Source organism: Hyperolius riggenbachi, chromosome 11 (genome assembly GCF_040937935.1).
Source record: "Hyperolius riggenbachi isolate aHypRig1 chromosome 11, aHypRig1.pri, whole genome shotgun sequence".
Taxonomy (NCBI): Eukaryota; Metazoa; Chordata; class Amphibia; order Anura; family Hyperoliidae; genus Hyperolius; species Hyperolius riggenbachi.
The window spans coordinates 31,591,968-31,610,947 of NC_090656.1; the positions used below are offsets into that span (position 1 = coordinate 31,591,968).

Here is an 18,980-nt window from a genome sequence, read left to right on the forward strand (position 1 = left end):
GGAATTAATCAGTTTTTCGGATCAATTCCATTAATATGGTCACATTAGACAGCAGCTTCCCCTCTGTTGGGCTTAAACGATCGTTTCCGATAGATATTATGAGGGAATCAGTTGATCAGTCGTCCGGAGAACTGTAGAGTCAATGGCCACCTTAAAGGACAACTGCGGTGACGTGACATGTGATACATGTGTATGTACAGTGCCTAGCACACAAATAAAATGAAATATGCTGTTTCTTTTGTTTTTTTTTCTTTCTCTGCCTGAAAGAGTTAATCAGGTATGTAAGTGACAGTTTCTGTCCGGGACGGGACTGGGTCGGTCTAGGTCAGACCTATAGCATAACCCTCACTGATAAGTGATTACAGCCATAACACACTGTCCTTTTAGTAAATGGCTTCTGAGAGCAGGAAGAAGGGAAAAAAAAAGGGGGGTTAATAGTTCATAGATTTAGATTCATAGATAGTAAACAAGTTAGCTAGATTAAAATATAAAATACTGTGAGATAATTAACCACTTGCGGACCGCAGTGTTAAACCCGCCTAAAGACCAGGCCATTTTTTGTTAATTGGCCACTGCAGCCTTTAAAGGGAACCTAAACTGAGAAGGATATGGATTTTTCCTTTTAAAATAATACCAGTTGCCTGACTCTCCTGCTGATCCTGTGTCTCTAATACTTTTAGCCACAGCCCCTCAACAAGCATGCAGATCAGGTGCTCAGACTGAAGTCAGGCCCAGTGCAAACCGAGCGGTTTTTGGAGCGATCCGCCGGCCGCATCCGCCTATAAAAACGCTTGTCTAATGTATTGCAATGGGATGGTGCACACCGGCGGTTTGCGGTTTTTGCCAAGCCGCAAACGCGCCTCCTGCTGCGCGTTTGCGGTTTTCGGAAGCGTTTCGTCCTCAATGTAAAGTATAGGAAAAACGCAAACCGCTCTGAAAAACGCTAGTTCAGAGCGGTTTGCCAGGCATTTTTGTTACAGTAGCTGTTCAGTAACAGCTTTTACTGTAACAATATGTGCAATCTGCTGCCCAAAAAACGCACCCAAAACCGCTAGGTATGTTTAGAAAACATCTCTAAACATACCTAGAATCTCTCTGAAATCAGCTCCCAAAACCGCTAGCGTATTGCGGATCTGCTAGCGGTTTTGGTGTGCACTGGGCCTCAGACTGGATTAGCTGCATGCTTGTTTCAGGCGTGAGATCCAGATACTACTGCAGCAAATTGATCAGCACGAGAGTCAGGCAACTGGTATTGTTTAAAAGGAAACATCCATATCCCTCCCAGTTTAGGTTCCCTTTAAGGCCTCACTGCAGGTCTGCACTCCTCCCCCCCCCCTTTCTACCCACCAACAAAGCTCTCTGTTGGTGGGGACTGATCCCTGCCAGGATGTTTTATTTTATTTTTACATAAATATTTATTCTATTTTTGTAATACATTTCCTTATTTTATAAATGTCTTTTTCAAAAACCCTTCCTCCCCCAGCCAGCTAATCCCCGTGATCAGCTGTCATAGGCTGAAACCTATGACAGCCAATCACTTCTGTACCCACCAGGGGGACAGCCGTGTCACACGGCTGTCCCCTGTCCAGCGCTGCCACAGATCGCAGCGCTGTACCCTGTTAAAAGACTTCAGTTTCGCCGTCTAACAGACTCCTAGCGGCTGATGGGGCGGAGCTCCGCCATTGAATGCGTGCGCGATCCCCTGCAAACTCCACCCCTAAGACTGCACGCCAATCGGCGTTAGGCGGTTCTGGGGCTGCCGCTGCGCCCACGCCAATTGGCATTGAGCGGTCTTTCAACTAGTTAAACACGTACATTTTTGGGAGAAAGAGGATAAAATTGTTTATCTCATAACATTTATTTTCATCTCGGATGCCCTTTAAAAATGATGCCTCCTGTGATAAATTTCAGAATGTAAATAAATCACAGGCAGAAGGGTGGAAAGAAGTGATTTTTATTATGGAGTGCTTGTAGTGTTTTTATTTTATTTTTTTGATGGTTTAAATGTATTGTATTGGCTTGTATATACCATGCAGATAAATTAGTCTCAAGGTTCAAAGCACACTGTATTGCCAAACTTATTGGGGCACCCTTCCAAACCATTGATTTCAGGTGTCCCAATCCCTTCCATGCCCACAGGTGTATAAAATCCAGGACATAGGCCTGCAGACTGCTTCTCCAAACCTCTGTGAAGGAACGGGTCATTCTCGGGCGTTCAGTGAAGTCCAGCGTGGGACCGGCCAGGACATGATGCCGCCAGTGGCGTAAGTTTATTTGTGAAGTTTCCTTGCTACTAAATGTTCCACAGTCTGCTGCTAATAGTTTTATAATGCAATTGGGAATAACAGCAAGTCAGCCAAGAAGTGGTAGTCTATGTAAAAGCACAGGGCATTCTAAGGCGCCAACTTTCTGCAGAGTCCAATAACTGCAGCCCTCAGATGAGCTCAAGAACACCCGGAAGTTTTTGAGTGCTATCTGTGTCCTCGGGGTCCTCCGTTGTTTCCTTTCTCACCAGTTAAAGCCTGCATTCCAGCTGGGCCACACACTGTCACATGGCTGTCCCAGCCTTACTCCTATATTGCGGTTAAGATGCTGGGCGTGTTCTGCACATGCGTAGTTACATGTCTTTACAAACTGCGCTGATTGCTCCTGGCTGCCGTTGCACGGCTGAAATGGCACATGCGCCACAGTGCTTAATGGATCACTCCCACGCCGCCATACTCTGTTGCCTGCAGCTCTGGTCCTGGGACCCGTAACTTCCACCAGTCGCGGCCAGTCAGCGCACTCCCTCTTGCGCAATCTAAGGGGGCCGCTGGAGAGGTACGTAGAGGGTGCACTTCTCTTGCACAGACTGGCTGTGACTGGAGGAAATTACGGGACCGGAGCTGCAGGCAGCAGAGGATGGCGTCGTGGGAGCGATCCATGTGCGTGGGGCTGGAGGAAGCCTCAGGTATGTATAAAACTTTTTTTTTTTTTTTTTTTTTTTACCCTTCTCTAGTACACTTTAAACTGGAATTGGTAACACTGAGAAATTAGTTTTTTCTATTTTTGTTTCCTATTTTTCACATTAAACATAAATACAAAATTGAGGTAAAAAAAAATGCCATAAAATGAAAGTGAAGTTTGTCTTGAAAAAAAAAATATACATTTCATTTAGGTGTAGGGATAAAGTTATTGCCGATTAAATAGGGACATAGCTATAATGTAAAAACTGCTCTCGTCCGTAAGGGGGAAACCAGGTCTGGATGCAAAGTGGTTAAAATGAGAAAATAGAAGATCACATATAGATGGAAGGATTAGGGTGCACCCCCCCCCCCCCCCCCCTTAGGTAAATATTGCGGGACACAGTCACCAACAGCTTACTCTATTACAAACCTCCCTTATGGAGAGGTTTATTTTTCATATTTCTTTACATATTTAAAAATAAATAGTTGCCGATTTGGTACCGATTTGCCTTTTTAAATACCATTCTGATATCATCCTCTGCCGGTCTATGAGATTTAAGAGCATACCAACCAGACACCTTTTATGGAGCTTTTAATGTGATTTTTCTGCTAGTACTCTCATTACTGCAAGATTAGATCTCCTTTAGTAAAAAAAGAAAGGTCCCTCTCTTTATTCTGCTAGAATTTCCCTATTTGATGTACAGTAACGTCCATGTTTTGCTCTTGTTTTTAGGTGCAGTTAGTTCTTGTACCATTAGATGTCACTGTGCAGCAGATTCTGCTCCAGGCATCTCTATGAGGGAGCATCGTGCCCTTAGTTAGCGTGGCTACAGCGGCATTTCCGCCCTTCCTGTGATGCGTGAAATATCTTTCCGGGTCACGTGCCATGCGATGAGGAAGCTTGGCGTCTATGCACGCAGAGGGGCTGATATGAGGCGCTGGCACACTGGGTATAGGTGAGACCACGGTTATAACGTAGTAATATATGACGCGTATGCTGATTATGAATGAAGCCTTGTGTAGGGGGTCTCCTCTCAGGGGCACTGGGAGGGGGGAGTGGCCTATATAGCAGTAGTCTATTGGGGTAATTGTGTATATCATATAGGGATCAGTGAAGGTGATAGATGAATGGTATGCAATGCAATATGCACGTTGTACATGTAGTGCATCTGTTTTTGCCTGGAGAGAGTGTGCCTGGAAAGCAGTCTGTCACTATGTAGGTTTCCCATAATGAATGCTGATGCTGACTCAGTGAGGATGCTGTAGATAAATAGCTTTAGGAGTTTTATGGCTGCTACTGTTAAGGTGGCCATACACTTGTCGATTTGCCATCAGATCGACCAACAGATAGATCCCTATCTGATCAGAGAGAGATCGTATGGCTACCTTTACTGCAAACAGATTGTGAATCGATTTCACTATGAAACCGATTCACCATCTGTGAAGCTGCTGTCCCCGCATACATTACCTGATCTGTCCGGTGCGAGTCCCCGGTCTCCGCTGTCTTCTTCTCCGCGCTCGGCTCCAGCTTCACTTTACTTCCTGCCAGAGGAAGTTTGAACAGTAGAGGGCGCTCTACTGTTAAAACTTCCTGTTAGGACAGGAAGAAGTGAAGCCTGCTGGAACCCAGCATAGAAGGAGCAGCGGGGACACGCGCCGGCGGAGCAGGTAATGTATTGCCGCTAGCGTCGGTCGTTGGGCATTCGAGCGCCGCTATCGACGCACGGACGGATCGACAGGAACGATCAATTTCGGACGGAAATCGATCGTTCAGTCAGCGTTTGCGCAACAATTTCACAGCAGATTCGATCACAGTGATCAAATCTGCTGTATATCGGCGGGAAAATCGTTAAGTGTATGGGCCCCTTTATGCTAAGTACACACCATACAATTTTCTCTTAGATTTTCTACACGGCTGGTTTTTGAGCCATGAAGATGGCTCGTTAGATAATTTCTGACATGTCCAATCTCCCGCCCGATCGTTTCGCCGCTCGATTCCAGATAGCAGCGAATGGAAAAAGATAAGAAAAACGAGCGGAAGATAATACTGGGCATACACGGCTCATTTTTGCCACTTGGTTCTCCCGCTCGATCGTTTAGCCGCTCGATTCTGCAGTCAATTCTTATTTTCTGCTCATTTTTCTTAACTTTTTCCATTCACTGCTGTCCGGAATTGAGCGCCGAAACGATCAGGTGGGAGATCGGACATGTCGGAAATTATCTATCTAGCCATCTTAACCTCCATGCCGTTCTAAAAAATCCGGCAAGGAGGCAGCGCCGCACTTTTTTTTTTCCATTTTTTATTTTTTTTTAAATCATGTAGCGAGCCCAGGGCTCGCTACATGATAGCCACTGAGCCACTCCGATCGCAGAGTATGCAGGAAATCCCGTTGAGAACGGGATTTCCTGCAGGGGGACCGGGCGGGATGACGTCACCGACGTCATGGACGTCGTGACGTCAGAGGGAATCCCGATCCGCCCCTTAGCGCTGCCTGGCACTGATTGGCCAGGCTGCGCAGGGGTCTGGGGCGGGGGGGGCCGCGCGGCGGGTAGCGGCGAATCGGCGGCGATCGCGTACTACACGCAGCTAGCAAAGTGCTAGCTGCGTGTAGGAAAAAAAAATTATGCAAATCGGCCCAGCGGGGCCTGAGAAATCCTCCTGCTCAGGTTACCCCGAACTGTGTTCGGGATAACCGGCAAGGAGGTTAATGGGTCAAAAACGAGCCGTGTATAATCTAACCATCTATCTGCCGAGCAATTAGGCATTGTTCTACTCAGCAGGTGGTAACCAGAAGACAATGCACCAGAGATGACCAGTTTCTACAGATAATAATCTAACAAAATTGTATGGCGTGTACTAGGCATTACTGGTGACAATTCCTGTATGTTCTTGTGTAGAATGGTTCATATATTCAGATTTTGTTTATAATGCTGGGAATACACAAATTTTCTGTTATGCTGGGCATACACGGATGGATACTTGTTATCAAGCGAGCCGCTGATGGCTCAATTGATAATTTCCGACAGGTCCGATTGCCCGCCAGATCGATAGACCACATAGTCGCACGTACCAGGGCTGCAGAGTTTTTTGGGTACCTGGAGTGGGTGGTTTCAAAAACTGAGTCGGATGATTTTTGTACCGACTACACTAGGCTGACCAGATGTCCTCTTTTCCCCGGACAGGTCCTCCCAGGTTTTTGAAATGTCTTGGGTGATCTCTTCTGAACACAGAGCGAGTCAGAAGAGCCGATTGAAGAGACAGAGAGCCGAACAGCCAAGACTCAGTCCAGTGTTTCCCCAGAGCCTATCAGCTGGGTGGTAGTGTTGTCCGGATCATGAACGATTCGGATCTTTGATCCGGATCTTTTTTGTGAGTCAAATCATCCGGATCATTCGTTCATTGTAATGATCCGGATTATTTGACTCACAAAAAAGATGCGGATCAAAGATCTGAATCGTTCATGATCCGGACAACACTACTGCCCAGCTGATAGGCTCTGGGGAAAATACTTGACTGAGTCTTGGCTGTTCGGCTCTCTCTCTTCAATCGGCTCTTCTTACTCCCTCGGTGTTCGGCTCTCTTCGCCTCAGACATTTTAAAGGGAAGGTTCAGGGAGGGAGGTAAAAAAATAAATATCAATATCCACTTACCTGGGGCTTCCTCCAGCCCGTGGCAGGCAGGAGGTGCCCTCGCCGCCGCTCCGCAGGCTCCCGGTGGCCGACCCGACCTGGCCAGGTCGGGCTCTGCTGCGCTCCAAGGCCTGGCACTTCTGCGTCCCACGCGGGCGCGCTGACGTCATCGGACATCTGTAGTTGTTCTGCACCTGCGCAGTACAGCCCGGCGGACGTCCGATGACGTCAGCGCGCCGGCGTGGGACGCAGAAGTGCCAGGCCATGGAGCGCAGCAGAGCCGGCCAGGTCGGGTCGGCCACCGGAGACCACCGGGAGCCTGCGGAGCGGCGGCGAGGGCACCTCCTGCCTGCCACGGGCTGGAGGAAGCCCCAGGTAAGTGGACATTGATTTTTATTTTTTGACCTCCCTCCCTGAACCTTCCCTTTAAAAACCTGTGAGGACTTGTCCAGGAAAAAAAGACATCTGGTCAGCCTAGACTACACAGCCCTGGCATGTACGTTGAAATTTGTTCTGTTATTAATGGGCAGCACAGCGGCATAGTGGTTAGCACTCTTGCCTTGCAGCGCTGGGTCCCTGATTCCAATCCCAGCCAGGGCACTAGCTGCATGGAGTTTGTATGTTCTCCTTATGTCTGCGTGGGGTTCTCCCTCCCCCCCCCCCCCCCCCCCCCCCCCATCCCAAAAACAAAAGCCTAGTACACACACCATACAATTTTCTGTTAGATTATTTTCTGTAGAGACTGGCCATTATCTCTGGTGCATTGTCTTCTGGTTGTCTCCTGTGGAGTAGAACAATGCATAATTGCTAGGCAGATAGATGGTTAGATAATTGCCAACATGTTGGAAATTATCTATCTGGCAGGTAAATCTTACAGAAAATTGTATTTTGTACAGATAAGTTATTTGGCTTCCCCCTAAATTGGCCCTAGACTATGATGCATGCACTACACGATACATACTTAAGGTGGCCATACACTCGTTAGATTAGCAGCAGATAATCAGGTAGATTTCTCATCTATCTGATGTGTTTAGGAACATTTTTACTAAGAACAGATTTCCAATAGATTTCAGTATGAAATCTATTGAAAATCGATCTGATGGCATTTTTTTGCCATTAGATTTCCATTAGTTCCGATGCAAAATGATAAGCAATCTCCACAGATCGACCTAGATTTTCCAGCATGTCAGATTGATCGAAATCGGCGGCAAATCGATCATATGACTATGGTAGGGGCTAGATTGTGAGCCCCTCTGAGGGACAGTAAACTGGTAAGACAATATACTCTGTGCAGCACTGTGGAAGATGTTGCCGCTATATAACTACTAATGATATAACTGGGCTCAATCGTTCTTTCACATGAGGATATGTAAATGCCAAAAATGAATGTCATTTTCTATGACTACTGTAGCATGAAATTATGTATTCCAGCAGTGCAGAAGGAATTGGCGTTACATAGAAATTTGCCTTTTTATTATTTATAATAGTCCTGACATCTTCCGCAGTGCTCTACAGAGTATATTGTCATGTCACTTAAAGGAATACTGCAGGGGTCGGGGGAAAATGAGTTGAACTTACCTGGGGCTTCTAATGGTCCCCCGCAGACGTCCTGTGGCCGCTCAGCTACTCACCGATGCTCCGGCCCCGCCTCCAGTTCATTTCTAGAATTTCAGACGTTTAAGTCTGAAAACCACTGCATCTGCGTTGCCGTGTCATCGCTCCTGCTTATATCACCAGGCGCGTACTGTACAGGCACAGACCATACTGGGCCTGCACACAGTACGCTCCTGGCGACAATAGCAGGAGCGAGGACACGGCAACGCAGGCGCAGTGGGTTTCCGACTTTAGAGTCTGAAATTCCAGCAGTGAACCGGAGGAAGGGCCGGTGCATCGGTGAGTGGCTGCGCAGGCACAGGATGTCTGCGGGGGACCATTAGAAGCCCCGGGTAAGTTCAACTCCTTTTACCCCGACACCCCCCCCCCCCCCCCCCCCCCGCATTCCTTTAACTGTCCCTCAGAGGAGCTCACACTCTGCCATAGTCACATGTCTATGTATGTATGTAGCATAGACTAGGGCCAATTTTAGGGGAGAAGCCACATAATGTATCTGCATGTTTTTGGGATGTTGGAGGAAACCAAAGTGCTTAGAGGAAACGCACACAAACATGGGGAGAACATACAAACTCATTGCAGATGCCACCACCGTTCAGCCTTGGTTTTAAGTGCTGGTGACCACTAGTGTTTTGAAAAGTGCTACTGCAATGTAAAGTGTATGGCAGTGTTCTCACTGTAGTGATCATTAGCAATTAGCGCTTTGCTGAAATCGCAAATGTGGTGCAATTTTGAAGGGACTATGTTTCAATGTTAAAGGACAACTGAAGTGAGAGGTACATGGAGGCTGACATATTTATTTGCTTTTACGCAATACCAGTTACCTGGGTGTCCTGCTGATCCTCTGCCTCTAATACTTTTAGCCATAGCCCATGAACAAGCATGCAGCAGATCAGGTGTTTCTGCTAGTTTCTGGTGTTATTCAGACACTACTCTAGCCAAATATATCAGCAGGGCTGCCAGGCAACTGGTATTGTTTAAAAGAAAATAAATATGGCAGCCTCCATATTCTTCTCACATCAACTGCCCTTTATGAATCGCAAACCGCAATAACTCCAAAATTTCTTTCCCATACAGTGGGAAAATCGCAGTAAAATCGCTTTGGAAAACTAGCGGTTTTTGCGACTCCCAGTGTGAATGGGACTTTAAAGGATACCTGCGGTGACATGAGATAGACGTGTATGTACAGTGCTTAGCAAACAAATAACTATGCTCTTTTCCTTTCTTTCTCTGCCTGAAAGAGTTGGACTGAAGCGAGTTTTAAAGAGCCTCTGAAGCGAGAATAAATCTCGCTTCAGAGCTCATAGTTAGCAGGGGCATGTATGCCCCTGCTAAAACGCCGCTATCCCGCGGCAAAACGGGGGTCCCTTCACCCCCCGAACCCACCCCCGCAAACCTTGGTCGCAAACTTGGTCGTGAAATTTTCGTTTCCTGGAGGCAGGGCTAACTGCTGCAGCCCTGCCTCTAGTCGCGTCTATCAGCGGCGCATCGCCGCCTCTCCCCCGCCCCTCTCAGTAAAGGAAGACTGAGAGGGGCGGGGGAGAGGCGGAGATACCCGGCTGACAGACGCGCGTGGGGCAGGGCTGCGGCGGTTAGCCCTGCCCCAATCCGGAAGAGATCCCCCGCTCCTCGGAGGGGATTTGGGGGTGAAGGGACCCCCGTTAAGCCGCGGGATAGCGGCGTTTTAGCACACATGCCCCTGCTAACTATGAGGTCTGAAGCGAGATTTTTTTCTCACTTCAGACTCTTTAAACCATTATTAAAGCTTTTATTACTGTAAAGCACTATAGATAGTGCTAAACCACCGCATCCCCGCCGCAAAACGGGGGTTTATACCCCCAATTCCTCTCTTAAACGTCTGGGGAGCGCTTCCTAATGAGGCAGAGCTTATGGCTGTAGCTCTGCCTCTTAGCACGTCAATCCCCGCTGATCGCCGCCTCTCCCCGCCCCTCTCAATCTGCCTTCACAAAGAGAAGCGGGGAGAGGCGGAGATCCGCATGCAGATTGACGCGCATGGAGGCAGAGCTACAGCTCAAACCTCTGCTTCCATGAGCAGGAAAATCCACAACCAAGAAAGTGGTGGATTTTGCAGAGGGGATTTGGGGGGTATAAACCACTCGTTTTGCCACGGGGATGCGGCGGTTTACCACTATCTATAGTGCTTTACAGTAATAAAAGCTTTAAAGTGGAACTGGAGAGAGAGGTGTATGGAGGCTGCCATGTTTATTTCCTTTTAAGCAATACCAGTTGCCTGGCAGCCCTGCTGATCCTCTGCCTCTAATACTTTTAGCCATAGACCCTGAACAAGCATTCAGCAGATCAGGTATTTCAGACTTCAAAGTCAGATCTGACAAGACTAGCTGCATGCTTGTTTCTGGTGTTATTCAGATACTACCGCAGAGAAATAGACCAGCAGGGCTGCCAGGCAACTGGTATTGATTAAAAGGAAATAAATATGGCAGCCTCCGTATACCTCTTACTTCAGTTCCCCTTTAATAATGATTTAAAACTCGCTTCAGAGCCTCTTTAAACACATGGTATCTAAGTGGCAGTTCCTGTTTGAGTCAGGATTGAGTCAGACTACAATGTGACCCTCACTGAGGAGAAATTACAACTATAAAACACTTTCCTAGCAGAAAATGGCTTCTGAGAGCAGGAAAAAGATAAAAAGGGTCAATAGTTCATATATTTTAGCTCTGGCATACTTCAGTGAACGTGTCATTGATCGCAAACAATAAAACAGTAGATTTAAATATAAAATAAAACTGGAATATCTTAAAGTCATTTTTAGGAGGAGGATGGATACAATTGTTTGTTTCATTAGTTTTTCACCTCTGGTGTCCTTTAAACAGTAGGTATTTGTAATTCTTCAGCTCTGTGGTAGCAAAAAAGGAATTCCCACGATGCAATGCTGCTGAATATGCAAATGTCCCTGTAAGATCAGCCACGCCTCCAGATCCATTACTGTGCAGTCTGTCAATATCCTATTAATCATAAGCCCCATCTACAACATACAATTTTTTTTGTTCGATTCGAGTCAATCCGACATGTCCGATCGGGATTCGATTCAACTTGCCATTGTTTTGCAATCCCGATCGGACATGTCGGATTGAATCAAATCAATGAATCGAATCGGACAAAGAATTGTATGGCGTACAAGGGGCTTTAGACGTGATTTTGTATGAGCCATGCAGACACGCCTCCAGATCCATTGCTGTACAGTGTGAGTATAGCCTATTCTTCATAATGCCTAGTACACACCATACAATTTTCTGTTAAGGTGGCCATACACTGATCGATTTGCCATCAGATTCGACCAAGAAGATAGATCCCTCTCTGATCGAATCTGATCAGAGAGGGATCGTATGGCTGCCTTTACTGCAAACAGATTGTGAATCCATTTCAGCATGAAACCGATCACAATCTGTGGTGGTGGTGACCCCCCCCCCTGCATACATGCTCCGGCTGGCGCGTGTTACCACTGTCTTCTCTGCTGGTTTCCGGACCGGCTGACTTCACTGCTTTCTGTCTGGGGAAGTTTAAACAGTAGAGGGTGCGCTACTGTTAAAACTTCCTGCGGAGAAAGGAAGTTCAGTGAAGCTGCAGCCCAGTGGAGAGGAGACAGCGGTGACCGGGAGGACTCGCGCCGGCCGGAACAGTTAATGTATTGCCACTGTATTGCGTCGGTCGTCGGGTATTCAAACGCCGCTATCGACGCACTCCCGACCCGCTGGCGATCCAGCAAAATCTTCCGCTTGGGCGGCTTGACGGGAATCAACGGGAACGATTGATTTCGGATGGAAATCAATCGTTAGCTTTTGTGCAACGATTTCACAGCAGATTCGATCACAGTGATCGAATCTGCTGTATATCGGCGAGAAAATCGTTAGGTGTATGGGCCCCTTTAGATTTTTCTTTCTTTTCTGTAAAGTACTGGTAGAGAATGGCCATTATCTCTGGTGCATTGTCTTATTGTTATCTCCTGCCGAGTAGAACAATGCCTAAATGTGCGTACACACGTGCTACTATAAAGCTGGATCTACACGAGGCGATCCGGCGGCTCGATTAGCCGCCGGATCGCCTCTTCCGCATCCCCGCTCGCCCACGCGTGCGTCGGATTCGATTTGCCCTCGTCGCCGCGCCTTTTATCTTCCGCTCGATTCCCTGCCATTGTCCCCTCGTGGGGAACGAGCAGGGAATCGGCGGCGGCAAAATCGGACCTGATGTAGCTTATCAATCGAGCCGCATCAGCGGCTCGATTGATGAGGAACATCACCTCCACCTCTCCTCATGTAGACGAGGCTTTAAGGTGCGTACACACGCACTACGGCTGCCAATGGCGGGTCCGGCACACCATCCCGCTGGGTGGACTTTTGGCTCAGTGGATCGCTCAGAAACAGCCTTATCAGTACGCCGACAGTGCGTACACACGTGCTACTGTCGCCTGAAAGTCCGCCCAGCGGGAGGGTCTGATGGACCCGTCGTTGGCGGCTGTAGTGCGTGTGTACGCACCTTAAGGAACGCCTAGCGGATCGTTCAGAAACAGTGTTATCAGTCTGCTGACAGACTGTACGCACGCTCTATCTCTGGAGCACCCGCCGTTCCTTATAGTAGTGCACGTGTACGCACATTCATTGCTAGGCAGATAGATGGTTAGATATATCATTTCCAACTTGTTGGGAATTATCTATCTGGCAGGTAAGTCTAACAGAAAATTGTATTTTGTGTACCTAGCATGATTTGTATGAGCCATGCAGGCATACCTCCAAATCCATTGCTGTGCAGTGTGTCTACAGCCTATTAATATTAGGATATACATGCAATAATGTGTATGCAAAAGCAAATTCATACATGAGGGGTAAGTGTGAACGCTGCCTCTGAACTTTTGAGCTCTTTTTTTTTAATTCTTTGCAAAATCCTAGTGGTTCTTGTTCACCATTACTTGACCTAGGCTATCTCTGAAAAGTGGGGATGGCCAATGGGATGCAAATAAATCTGAGTTGATGTAATATTATATACAATTTCTATGCACAATTATGCAGCTTCAAAATTGACCAATCGGGTTTCACCTTGGCAGGATTCTGTTTTCAAACTGCATAAATTCATGGCTAAGGAGTCGGAGCAATTTTTGGGTACCTGGAGTTGATGGTTACATAAACTGAGGAGTCGGATGATTTGTGTACCCACAACCATAGCCCTGCAAGTGCTGTGGAGTCGGAGCAGTTTGGGGTACTGGGAGTCGGTGGTTTCATAAACCGAGGAGTCGGATGATTTGTGCACTGACTCCACAGCTCTGCTTACATCTTCCCACATTTGCATAATCCTGCATCAATTCAGGATGATTTGCATCTCATTGACCATCCCTAGTAAAGAACAAAGCCATGTAATGCTGGGTACACACGATTCGTTTTTCTGCTCAATTTTCCACCCAATCCTTTTTTCCCACTTGATTCTGCACTCGATTCTCTTATCTTCCGCTTGTTTTTCTTTTTCCGTTCACTTCTGTGAGAAATCGAGTCAAAAAAATGATCCGAAGGAATATCGGACATGTTGGAAATTATCGGGGGTAAAAACGTATGGTGTATTCCCAGCATAAGTTTTGTAAGAATGAGCCTCACAACTAGGCATGGTTAGTGAAGTGTTCTCCCCAGGATCAATCAAGTGGGTGGGCCGCCCGGGTAAAATCAATTACCGCCCGGCTGGCTGCGTTCCCAGCTGCCATCACCACGTGGCCAGCTATCGCACCTGGTTACCTAGCAAAAAAACAGCGCTGCTTCCGAATCTGCACAGAGCAGCGCTGCAGAGTAGCAAAGTAGTCGTTACCCATAAGGTAGCGTGTCCGTCCCTTTCCTGCACATACAGGCTCTAGAGTGTACGGCGGAAACTAGCTTTCACTCACCGCTCCTTGCCGTTCGGGGTTCCCCTGCTTGCCTGTCACCGGCTCATACCTATGATGCCCTCTAGTGGCGAGGCGCCACTGCATAGCGACATAAATGTGAGCCGGTGACAGGCAAAGCATAGGAACCCGAACGGCGAGGAGCGGTGAGTGAAAGCTTCTTTAATAATAGAGCCTATATGTGCCGGAGGGGGACGGACACGGTATTGGTAAACGACTACTTTGCTACTCTGCTCTGCCGGGGGATGTTTGAAAACTCGTGGGGACGAGGAGATGGGGCAGGACATCCAACACATCAGCTCACTGAGCTGAGATTCTGTCAGCATGGAGAGCCGGTGACAGGCAAAGCAGGGGAATCCGAACGGCGAGAAGCGGTAAATGAAGGCTTCTTTGCTAATAGAGCCTGTATGTGCAGGAGGGGGACGGACACACTGCTGGTAAATGACTGCTCTGTGGGGGGATGTTTAGAAACTCGGGGGACGCGTTGAGGGGGCGGGACATTAACACATCAGCTCACTGAGCTGAGATTGTTTCAGCACGATTCTGCTCGGCAGTCGGCATTTGGCAGAGGGGGTCAGGGTTGCACTCGAAATATGGCTGGGTCACTCGGGGGGGTTGGGTCCAGGCTGCTATGGATCTCGTGGCTGGAGCAGCAGATGAGTCAGTGGTGCTGTGAGAAGCAACATGCACAGCTTGATGATACTGACATGCTGTCATAGCAATGTATTCAAAATAATATGTCATAAATGCTGTGTGCATACCTGAACCACAGATATACCAATACAGTGTTCTCCCCAGGATCAAACAGGTGGGCGGCCCTGGTAAAATCAATTACCGCCCGGCTGGCTGCGTTCCCAGCTGCCATCACCGTGTGGCCGGCTATTGCGCATGCTGCTCCCGAATCTGCACAGCTCCGTGCACGAACTCTTGCGCTTCCTGGCGAGCTCGTGCAGTCATTGACCCAGCTGTAGTAAGAGGCAGTACCAGCGCCCGAGGCTAAGCCGACAGTCTGCAGAGGCGCGCATAGAGGCTGTCATCGTGCACGGGCACTACTGTCAAGCCTGTAAGTATCCGCATCTGCCGCCACCCCCTAAGTGTGCAATGTGCCCCCACCCCTACACTTTACCTGTCCGTGTGCACCGCTAGCTCCATTCTGTGTCCATCATCCATACACATGCCCCACGTGGTTGCCAGCGTACACATGGGCGCATGTGTAGGACATAATTAGTGTTTAATTTTCCAAACCCGCCAAATTTCCCCGTGCCGCCCCACCCGGCAACTTTTTCATGCCACCCGGGTGGAAAAAAATCCTGGGGAGAACACTAGTGATATGCAAATCATGCCCAGATGGCGCCAGACTATGCAAATTTATACAGCCAAGGTGGAATTCGATTGGTCTGTTTTCAGCCTGCTTACATTTCCATACAAAATTTGCATAATTCTGTATAAACTCAGAATTATTTGCACCTCAATGACCATACCTGCTCACAACAAGATGCTGAAACAACCTCTAATATAATATGTGGATACATGTATATTTATGTGGAGAGGCACAAGCAAATACAGGTGTGAGTGTGTTGTGTATATGTTACGGCCAGAACAAAAGTTCGGCCAATGTGCAAAGAAGCTAGTGTATAACTTGCATTCTAGGACTTTAGGTGCATACACACATCAGACTATAGTCTTTGGAAAATGAAAGATCACAGACCACTCTTACCACCCTTTATGTAGTATGAGAGCCATACCTACACTGTCTTTTCTATGGAGCTGAACTCCCCATCAGAAACAAATCTTTGCAAGATGCTGCACACACAGATGCTGTACAGACACAAAAGATCAGTATCTGCAAAAGATCTGTTCCTGCAAAAGATCAGTTCCTACAAATTGCAATGATAGTCTATGAGATCTGCAGATCATCATACACACATTTAACTGACAGATCATCATACACACATGATTTAACTGACATTCATCTGCAGATCAGATCCACCAGGATGGATTTTCAGATCTGCGGATGATTGCTTGATCTGCACATGAATGTCAGTTAAATCGTGTGTATGATGATCTGCAGATCTCATACACTATCATTGCAATTTGCAGGAATGGATTTTTGGCAGGAACAGATCTTTTGCAGATACTGATCTTTTGTGTCTGTACAGCATCTGTGTGTGCAGCATCTTGCAAAGATTTTGTTTCTGATGGGGAGTTCAGCTCCATAGAAAAGACTGTGAAGGTATGGCTCTCATACTACATGAAGGGTGGTAAGATTGGTCTGTGATCTTTCATTTTCCAAAGACTATAGTCTGATGTGTGTATGCACCTTTAGGCTGCCCAGAACCCGAAATGGCAGGACCCATCTGGCCAAGTGCCAAAGCCTTCTCCAGAGCAGCTGCCAGTCAGTCAACAGTGTGCAGAGAAAAGATAGAAAGAGAACAGAGGTGCACCACCACGACTACAGGAAAACTTGGCTGCCTGCGCTCTGCCATTTTAGAGAACTGACCGGCCAAAGTCCTGAAATGTAAGTTTCCAACATGCTTCTTTGCATATTGACCGCATCCGAAGTTTAGATCTTCAGGATCTAGCCGATATATTGTGTGTTATGTATATTAGTCATACATTTTTCACGGTCCCGAATTCATGTCTTGTTTTCAATCCAGAAACATGCCGGCTAAAGTGCACAAAGGAAGCATGACAACAATGCAGCTGCATCAGTTTATTGAGCTCTACAGGTCCCTTCCCTGCCTATGGAAAGTCAAGCTTTCAGACTACAAAAATAAATTGAAGCGTCAGGCAGCGTACGACACCCTGGTGGACTTCTGTAGATCCTTTTACCCTGCAGCCAATGTTTGCTACGTTAAAAGCAAGATAGCTAACCTTCGCACCGTGTTTGCCAAAGAGGTCGCCAAAATAGACGCATCCAAGAGATCGGGTGCCGGAGCCGGTGAAGTGTACGTGCCTCGTCTGTGGTACTATGACCTCTTGAAGTTTGTGCAGGACCAGGATGACCTAGAACCAGGTGTGGAAGCGGTGACCGTATCCCAAAGTGTGCTATACGAGGACGATGAGGTGGATGAGAAACCGGTCATAGATGAGTTCACCTTGCCAACTGTTCTAGTAAATACATCATTACTGTTACCCTTTTTTACTCTTCTTTGTTTTGTTTTTTTACAATGTCTACTTGGTCATTCTTCACCTCCCTTCCCTTTCATCCCCTGTACTTATGCCACACAACCATCCTACCTCAACTCATTATTCATTATCTACAGCCCATCTGTTCGCCAGTGAGAAGGCATCTATTTGAGCAATCCATACTAGGGGAAGCATTTGGTTCTAAAGTCTTTGTTGAAAGGGGGAAGGTAGCAGCATTGAGCGAACAGATGTTCTACTAACAGGTTTTCATTTTGTCTCTTACAGATGTATTCATCAGTACCAGCTCCAGATCCCCAGCCAAGCACGTCCGCTGCCGCCGAATCCACATGCACTCCAGCACAGTCCAACACATCACGGTCATCTAGTCCCAACCAGTCCAAGAGAAAAAGGAAGAGAAGCGAGATGGACGACTTGGAAACATTAATGATAAAAACAGCAGAGCTCCTCAACAGAAAGGATGACGACATTGACACATTTACTGCCTACGTGGGAACCAAAATGCGTCTCATGAGCCCAGATCAGAGAATTGCCTTTGAAATTCTGGCAACAGACATTATGTATCGAGGTCTGCAGAACCGGCTAAACCCCCAATTTCCACAGTCCATTTTTACAGACCACGGGCCACCTCCGCAGATGCAGCCTGTGGTCTACGGACATTCAGTCAAGTGCAGGGACAATGGCTATTCTCCTACACACCTGTAGGACATATATTTGTGCTCGTCGTCTCTTCTTGTAGTTAATGTGTAGATTTTAATTTGTGTTTTGTTTTACCATTGTTTTATTCTATTAAACTATTTTTGGTTACAAACCTTTGAATCTTTTGATGGGGTTCTTTAAGACCCTGGGGGGAGGGATTTATTTTAATGTAATGACATTCCACAGTTACTCAAAGAAAAAAAACTTTTCCTCTACCTCGTGTTCTCAACCAGAGGCCTGGGAGTTTGTGTTCTGCACATCTAAGCTGTTCCTAACACTGCCATCTTCTGGAAAGAGATCTGTTGTTCCCTGAGTCTTCGGAGTCAAAGTCACACGTCCTACCAATATTGGTACCACTCAGGCCTCCATTTTCTACATTTTCTCTAGTTCTTCTTTTAGGCTTTAGTACTTCTCCAGTGTTGCCATTGCTATATCCATCACTACTGCTGTATTCTTGTCCATGTCTTTAACCGTGATGTCTGCTTGACTGGTTAGTACCTATTAGTCCTTCTGGATGTTGAGGTCCCACAGGATCCTAGCCCTGTTATTCTCAACCTTCTCCGGCATCTCCCATCTTGGACTTTGGAGGTTTGAACAATGTCCCTGCACATAATGACATTGATTGTGACGCCAGGGGGGTGCTATTCCTGCTTTCACCTTGGTTGGTCTCTGTGCATAGACCGCATTTTGGGTCCTGCCTAGTGTGGAGTGTATCCACATCTATGGATCTGGTGCTTGGTGGCTGTTCTTGTGTTGCTATGATCAGTGCCTCAGTCCTGTCTTCTAGTCCATAATCGGGCATTAACCTATGCAATCCACAATCATACCAAAGAATCTTGTAAATAGAAAAATAGGGATCCAGCGTTTCCTGGTGGATTAGTCCTGAGGTGTCTGATGTCCAATGTGCTTCTGCTACTTTAAAAGTTCCTCAAGCCTGAAGATGAGTAGCCACAGCCATCTGGTCCTCACAACACATGGAAACTCTTCAAGCGGAGGGGACAAAGATGGAACAAGTTTATCTGACATTCATCTGATTCCACAGGAAGCACGGC

General features: G+C 47.2%; 2 protein-coding genes across 6 annotated transcripts in view; both read left to right on the top strand.

Annotated features, from left to right (window-relative positions):
- The window catches only part of LOC137538814 (uncharacterized), a 31,828-nt gene extending 13,788 nt beyond the window's left edge, over positions 1 to 18,040 (top strand). For 2 of the 5 annotated variants that reach the window (XM_068261159.1, XM_068261158.1), the window contains exons 2-4: positions 2,140 to 2,264; positions 16,740 to 17,196; positions 17,497 to 18,040. In XM_068261159.1, coding sequence (XP_068117260.1) covers positions 2,140 to 2,264; positions 16,740 to 17,196; positions 17,497 to 17,934 — 1,020 coding nt within the window. In that variant the 3' untranslated portion in view covers positions 17,935 to 18,040. The other 3 variants (XM_068261160.1, XM_068261162.1, XM_068261161.1) reach the window with 3 other exon arrangements.
- The window catches only part of NOB1 (NIN1 (RPN12) binding protein 1 homolog), a 99,021-nt gene that overhangs the window by 64,680 nt on the left and 15,361 nt on the right, over positions 1 to 18,980 (top strand). The gene's annotated exons all lie outside the window — the stretch shown is intronic.